Here is an 8,062-nt window from a genome sequence, read left to right as displayed (position 1 = left end):
TGTACCATGAACTAGATATTTTATAATTTAATTTAGAGAAAAGACGAAATACATTTTTTTTTATGACAGTTTGAAGACAAAAAAATATATTTAACTCAAATTTCAATTTCAATTAAAAAATAAAACCAGTGACACATAAAATAGCATTAAGTTTTTTCCTTAACATAATGCATTAGATTCTCTTCCTGAATGGAGTTAAAAAAGTTAGAAAAAACTGATTATCTGCCATGATTAGTAATTAGTACTTAATTGGGGATTAACTCAGATGACAAAGTAAACTCATGAAGCCATGATTATGGTTATATTGAAAACAGCACAACTGCAACATTTCTCTAATTTTTTTTTTCTTAAAGAACATTGAGAGTTATAAAGAACCTAATAATAATTAAAGACAAGACATTGGATGCAAATGTTTAACAAACTACTGAACTGACATACCAGAGTCAACCTCACAGTAATCCATAAGGAGAATTCACTGGTACTCATATTTACAAAACCTCTACAACTAGGTACAGATCTCAGAAAGGAGCTGATCCTATTCGGCGAAGTTGATACTTAGGCTCAGGAGGTGGTGTACTTGGCAACATCTTCTCTATCTCCTGCAAGTTGAAGACAAAAAAAAATTATAAACAATTCAAATATTGGACAAATAAGAAAGTAAGTATGCACCATTATGATACATGAGCATCATAATTTTATCAAGTAAAAAGTGACCATACTAACAATCTGAGAATTTTTTAGGTATAGCTGCATGAAGGATTTATAATCCAACATTTTGTAATAATGAACTGCAACTGTACAATGAGTAAGGAAAGTAAAGCTTGAAGATCAAAGTCTAATTCACTGTAACCAAAAAACCAAAACACATGAAGCAGCAGAAAAAACCAAGTGACAGTTCAAAAAACCATCACTAATCAAAGCTAAAACATCACAAGGCATTCACAAAAGGGGGAAATCTAATATCACTGTTCAGGCTAGAGTGGTGACAGCAAGAGAGATGCATCCAAATAAATTTGTCATCATCACTGATCAAATCTGTTTTGGTAATGACTCAACCTTTGATGTTACAAGATTTGATTGTGACTGACCCCTTAACTATAACAAGCTTAGAAGCCTTTTTCCACATTCTTCCACCATTTTCCTTTCTAAAAAAATAAGCCAACTACTATCATAACACTTACAACCTCCTCAAGCACTGAAAAGTTCAAAAGCATCATAATCATCATAAAGAAACATCCCATTGCACAGCTCAGGGTACATCCACAAAACATTTACCCAAAAATCAAGATATAAAAACGATAGAGCTCTAAAATCTAATTGATGAAAAAGTATATCAGGGACATCACATTGATGAAAAGTGCAATTCTGTTTTATTTCAATATACCAGAATCAATTATGATAGTCCAAAATAACCCATCTCCCCAGCTTCCATGATACAAATAAATGGATTGATCAGAGATTTGTGTACAGAAGAAGTGTGATCGACCAAAGCCAGCATACATGATCAAATAGTTTAATTTATTGAGAAAATAAATGCAGGGTTGCTAATATTGGCATGCTCCAGAAATATAAAAAAGGACAGATTATTACACTGCTATATGGCTGCTAGTAAATAAAAAATCTATGGAGAAAAATGACAGTGGTATAAACATTGTGCATCACAATGCATAGAAATATGTTGCTTCCAAAAAAACTCCTAAGACACAAGGATAATGCAAAAGCAGGAAGAAAAGAAGTGCCCTATGGCTTGATTAATAATAGGGAAAAGAAAACATCTAAAAATCACGTGATTGTATAATCCTGCTGTTCAAAATATTAATGTTAAAGATTTTCAAGATGTGGATTGAATCTAGTTATAGTAAAGTGTTATACCAACATATTTATACAGATCTACTTTGCTTAATCTTTTGGAAGGGGTAGAGAGTAAGATACTTGTTAAAAATGATTGAAATGCATCAGCACATTTGAAACACCGAATGGAAATCAAAGAATGAAACAAAAATAAATTTCCCCATCATTGGCTCAAAAGATAAAGAACAAGTATTGAAACAAAGGGTAAAGCAAAGATAAAGGATTAGTATCAAACATGGGAGAAAGCTTCTTCCCCAGACCCCTTGTTTTGATTTTTCATCTAATAATATTTCCTCCCAGAAAAATTATGTGATGGAGAAATTTTCTTTATATTGAATGAATCTCCTTTTCCATCAACACACCATACTGTATAATGAGAAGTGTGAACATTAAATCTCTAGTTGCCAGATACCATAATCATACACTTAAAAGACAGCAAACTCATGAAGCAATCAAACATCTGATTTAATTCCCAAGTCACATAAGAAACAAAATTTTGAATGGTTGAGGAAAAATGTTTCAGGGTCAACAAAATTTCCTTAATACTTGTTAATTCAAGTATTGATTAATGAATCATAATATGCAGAGTTTCCTCTGCAAAATACATCAAATAACAATTGAAACTAAGATTGCATAGTCAATCTTAATCTGAAAAATACTCGGCAAAACGAGAAACCACTCAATCTTGGTACTGATGGTATACTCTGGAATTTGACTTAACAGCAAAACACAGTCAAGGCAATTAAAGTAGACCTGCAAAGCAGAAACTAACCTGTCGTTTCCTCAGCATTTCATTTTCCTCTTCTAGACGGGAGACTTTATTCTCCAATTCATTTGTGTATGCCTGTTCATAACATTTATGATTCAGGATTAGGATTTTTACTAAGCGAAAAATTAATCAAAGGATAAAGACTCACATAACATGAAAGAGCACCTGTTTCCTTGCTCTTGAACGAGCAGCAGATTCACGATTTTTTATCATCCTTTTCTGTCTCCTCTCAACAGTTTTCTCCATCATGTCCTCAGGAGTGGTCCTTTTTCTTCCAGGAGTATGTGAATCCGACATTGTTGCCATCATAGGAGACGGCATTGCAACCTGGCCATCTGCAAACGAAACATCCAATGAAGCTCCAGGCCCCATGTGTATTGGTTGTGCCATACCCTGACCAGGCATATAAATCTGCATCAAACTTTGCTGTGGATGCTGATATTGCACTGGTGGATATTGTATCCACTGTCCTTGTGAAGGAAACTGTGGTGCTACTGCCACGTTTGAATCCATCGGTACTGGCACTGGTACTGGCACTGGTACTGGTACCGGTGTGGATACAGTACCAGCATTCTTTGGGTTAGAAGATGTTTCTGTAACAACTCCTGCTTTCACCAAGAAGTCCTCCAATGTCATTTCTCCCAAAGTAGGCTGTTTTTCGTCACGGAACCTCTTCTCCTCAATGGCTTTGTTTTGTTGAATATCTCTCCAAACCTCGTCCACCGTCTTCTTGCTCAGTGCACCAGTCAGTGACAGACTAGCCTGACGCTGCAGAGCAGCTTGACCAGCTTGTGCCGCGCTTTCATTGTCCATACCAGCTGTCTGGCCCGCCTCAACAGTCCACACATTTTTCAGAAGCTCATCAAGGTTCATACTAGTAAGCGGCTTCCCTAGATCACCCAATTGATTCTGAACCTCATCCAGTGTGAGACTGTACATTGAGTTTTGCCGCACCAGGGGCTGGACTTGTGACTGTTTTCCATTACTGTCTTTATCACCACCTTGAGATCCCATCGTTTGAGTCCCCATTTACCAATTATAATATAACTGTTAACAATTCAGTTCAACAAGTCCACATCTTCAATCCTGCCCCAGAAAATCAGAAGCTGATAAATAAAAGAAATTAGCATCACCTTGTTTGTAGTGATAACGCATAAGCTTTTAGAATCCATAATAATCTACATGCCTAACATGCATTCCGGCACACTCAAGGAAACCGTCAATTGTAACAAAGCAAGATAATTTCCAAGACTTTCTGTCAAGCATGATATCATGTACATGCAGCTGGCAGAGTTGCGATTTCCCACGAGAAAAATAATTTTAAATACATAACACATGGCTCAAACCAGTCAAAGGAGAAAAAAAAAATGAGAGATCTTGTAATTTAGCAGCAGGATGCAAGGTACATTTCATTTCCTCTAAAAATGAAACAAACAAAGATGAAAACGGTGAAAGTTGCTAGTCTGATTCACGATTTATTCACAACACAAAAATATATTGAGAGAAAAATGATGTTGACCTAAAGACAAAATTTTAATAACCGAGATCATAAATGAAATTGAAAACTTAAACAGAGGATAAACTCTAGAAGGGCAAGCAGATAAAACCAAGTGAATATAACAGACTTCCAATGAAGCACTGTTAAACTCAAGCAAATGAAAACACGAAACCGTGCAGGTACCCTTCTTGGAGAAAAATAAAAAGAACAATTCATATTACTTAAAAAAGGGTTATTAGAGCATTGATCCCTTGCATGCAAGCTCGGAGAAACAGTCAAGTAAATAAAATTTGCAATGAAACCCAAAACCCCATATTCGAAACACGCAAATGCCCTCTTAAACTTCGGCATTAAAATACCAGGGCCCGTTTTCCCACAAGTCATGGACACAGAACATCAAAATTCAAAGGCACACAAGTTCATCATAAGAAGATCAATTCAGAGACCGAAGACAACGAAGAAAAACACCCAGAATTCAAAATCAAATCTTTCAACGAAGAACTTGGAGGAAAACCCATTTGCATGCAACAAATTGAGCATCACTATTGAAACACCGAAAGGAAAAGAAAGGTATCCTGAAAATATTTCAAGACACAAAAGGGTGTGAGATCAAACCCACCACAAACCCAGTATTTGTTTCCCACATGCAGTGATAAAAATCCAAAATTTGAAGAGGAAAACATCATGGAAAAGAAAGAGTGTGATGTAAGGAATAAAAGCGCGTGAGTAAGAGAAGAGAAGAACCTTTTTTTTTCGTGTGTGTCGGAGAGAGATACAGCGATCTGTAAGAGGAGAGTGAGAGATTGAAAAATGGGTTTTTGGAGCGAAAATCAGAAGAAGCTATAGGTGATGAACAAAGCTTTCACAACATAAGTGTGTGTTTGTGTTTGTGCATTCGTGCGTTGGTCGAAGAAAAACAATCAAAGGTGGATTTGTGTGACTTGTGAACGAAAGAGAGATTTGAGAAATAGAGAGAATGAAAAGAAGCAAAGACAAATGGCAACTTCTCACTTTTTATACATAAAAAAATGCTCAATTTAATGACGTGAAAGAGCGTGTAATGACGTTTTTTTTTTGTCTGAAGACAAAATTGTAAAACAAATTCATCAAATAAAAAATAATTTCAATTTTAATGCGATAACCAAAAATCAATCATTAACAAAATATAATTTATGGTTTTAATTAATATTTTTAATACATCTCATCTTATATATTTATAATTAATTTTATCTCATCCTTCCAATGTAATTTTAATAAAAGTAAATTCAAGTTAATACTTGACGTTTCTCCACATAAAATAATTTTAAATTAGACAATAATTTTAATTCAAATTTTACCGTATCTAAATTAAAATTCTACCAACTTTGTTATCGATTGAAAATTTAAGACGTAATTAGTGATACATGTGATTTTTTGTCAGAATTTTGGACCATTATTTATGTTTTTATCGAATATTACATATTTACTTGGGCGGAGTGATATTCATTTGCATTGATTCGTTAATTTAGGAGGTGCTTGTATTATTTGACAGTAATAAAGACATAGGTCTTCTGATCGAAGATAGAAAGAATTTATATCGACGATACAGAATTCTGATATAAGATTTAGAGATAAGGTGTTGTAATTGATAATAAAATATTTATTTTAATTAAAAATTCATATTAAATTTTCTATTTTTTCTAATTTTTAATTTTTTTTTCATAAAATAACACCTCAGTCAATAATTTAGGTTAAGTTAAAAAAAAAGATGCATAAGAAAAATTAAAGTCGAAGTATTTATAGGTGCAATATAAACTTTTACGTTTTCAAAATTAAAACTGTAAAAATATTTAAAATTAATGAAAAAATGTTAGATGATAAAAATATTTTTTTCATTTATTAGATTATTGTCAATTTTTATGAAATAAAAATTTAAAATTAGAAAATTTAAAATTGCAAAAAAAAAAACTTATTTAGTACTCGTTTGATTCAATTACTTTATGTTTAAATTAAATCATATTCAGTTTGTAAATGTATGGATTAATTTTTTTTTAATTCGTATGTATTCTTAATAGCAAAATCATATAACAATGTTGAAGAACTCCTCAATTGAAATGCGTAAGTACACGATGCAATAATGGGGAGGACAAATTATATATACAATTATAATTTTTAGTTTGCAATTGTTCGGGTTATTTGAAAGAATAATAGTTCTATTATTGTATTCAATGCATAGAAAATTAATTTGGTAAAGATAGTGAAATTATATTGATGACAATAATTAGATTTTAATATTATATTTCATCATGGTTCCATGACTCTAAGTCATGCTTTAAAAGGAGTTGATAACATACTTTGGTGATGAAAATGGTAAATGCAATGACAACACTCAAATTTTGTGGAAAGGTTGTGTAGATTTAATTTTAATAAATACCTATTTAATAAAATTATTAGATTTCGTTATTTTTATTGTTGTCTAGTATATTTATGCTAAAATAAAAACTTTTATGTTTATTACATATATATGTTTTCTTTACTTTTTAAATAGGTTTAATACTTGGTCCCTACTTTTAAGGGTTTGTTTCAAAGTAATTTTACCTTTTAAAAAAATTCAGTAAGACCTCATATTTCGTTAGATAATGTTCAATATGTTCTTTTCCGCTCACGCCGTTAAAAACATAATGGTGCAAATGCCACGTCATCATCACCATCTCCAGACAAACCCTAATTTCTCTCCAAGAAACCCTATCCGCCGCACCATCAAGCACCGTCACCGCCATCCTCGCCGGTAGTCGTCCTCTCCAACGCATCACACGCCACCACCAAAGTTATGCGACGAGAACGCGAGAAATCCTAGGTCTCCATAGTTTGCTTGTAGGTTTGATTGTGGTTGCAGGTGGAGGCAAGCAGCAACGCGATTAGTGGTGGAGAAGAGTGGCGATTCGCGATCTGCAGCAGCTGGCGATTTGGTTGGTGGTTAGTGGTGGACGATTCTGTGGTGGAGATTGGACGGTAGTGTTGTTGGTGCGACGATGATTTGGCTGGTGCGAGGGTGAAAATGGTGAAGATTGGTGATCGCGGCATAGCAAGGGATCGCGTTGGGTGGTGGCGTGAGAACGAAGGTGAGATGCGAAGGTGATGGAGGTGCAACAAAAGGGAGAAGACGCTTTGGTGGTGGCGCGTGATGTGTTGGAGAGGATGGCTGCCGGCGAGGATGGCGGTGACGGCGCTAGATGGTGCGACGGCTAGAGTTTCTTGGAGAGAAATTAGGGTTTGTCTGGAGATGGTGATGATGACGTGACATTTGCACATTATGTTTTTAACGGCGTGAGCAGAAAAGAACATATTGAACATTATCTAACGAAATATGAGGTCTTACTGAACCTTTTTAAAAGGTAGGAATACTTTGAACCAAACCCCTAAAAGTAGAGACCAAATGATGTATTAAACCTTTTAAATAAGTAGTTATTTTAAAATTTACTTATTTAAACAATATTTATTTTAAATTTGAACAAATTAATCGAATATTATTTTTATAGATTTTGATACAAATAGTTTTAATTTTTTTATTTAGAAGATTTAGTTTAGTTTTAATTACCTATAAAATTTAGGTATTTTTATAAAAAAGAATTATTTTATGGAGTGTTCGAAATATTTTTTTTTAAATATTGTGTTGTTTCATGTTAACATAGAAAGAATTTTTTGCATAGTTTTTTTTATATTGTATTTTAGTTTAACAACCGAAATATTTATATATATAAACGAAATAAAGAAAATATAATTTTTGAATTTTGGTTATGAATCGAAACATAAAATTTCATATTATGCTTCGATTATGGCAAAATTGAAAAATAAAACCATAAATAAATAATAAAAAAAGTTATTAGACTTTAATTAGTAAATGAAACATAAAATCATAAACAAATAATGAAAAATATAAATAACAGTGGGATTCAACTTTGGTT

At 33.1% G+C, this 8,062-nt stretch overlaps 1 protein-coding gene across 3 annotated transcripts; it reads right to left on the bottom strand.

Moving 5' to 3' along the window:
• Positions 1-266: 266 nt before the first annotated feature.
• On the bottom strand, positions 267-5,113 carry LOC108340527 (ABSCISIC ACID-INSENSITIVE 5-like protein 2). Of its 3 annotated transcripts, none has more exons than XM_017577983.2 (4): positions 4,863-5,113; positions 2,769-3,726; positions 2,624-2,695; positions 267-599 (listed from the first exon to the last, which is right to left on the bottom strand). In XM_017577983.2, exons 2-3 carry the CDS (start codon positions 3,647-3,649, stop codon positions 2,656-2,658), a joined length of 921 nt encoding a protein of 306 aa, XP_017433472.1. In that variant the 5' UTR covers positions 3,650-3,726; positions 4,863-5,113; the 3' UTR covers positions 267-599; positions 2,624-2,655. The 3 variants fall into 3 exon arrangements, with proteins under 3 accessions (XP_017433472.1, XP_017433470.1, XP_017433471.1); XM_017577981.2 differs by having other exon boundaries at positions 2,786-3,726; XM_017577982.2 differs by having other exon boundaries at positions 2,786-3,706.
• Positions 5,114-8,062: the final 2,949 nt, after the last annotated feature.

This window comes from Vigna angularis, chromosome 5 (assembly GCF_016808095.1).
Source record: "Vigna angularis cultivar LongXiaoDou No.4 chromosome 5, ASM1680809v1, whole genome shotgun sequence".
Taxonomy (NCBI): Eukaryota; Viridiplantae; Streptophyta; class Magnoliopsida; order Fabales; family Fabaceae; genus Vigna; species Vigna angularis.
The sequence above is the reverse complement of the archived record's forward strand: the minus strand, read 5'-3'. Positions and strand labels throughout refer to the sequence as shown.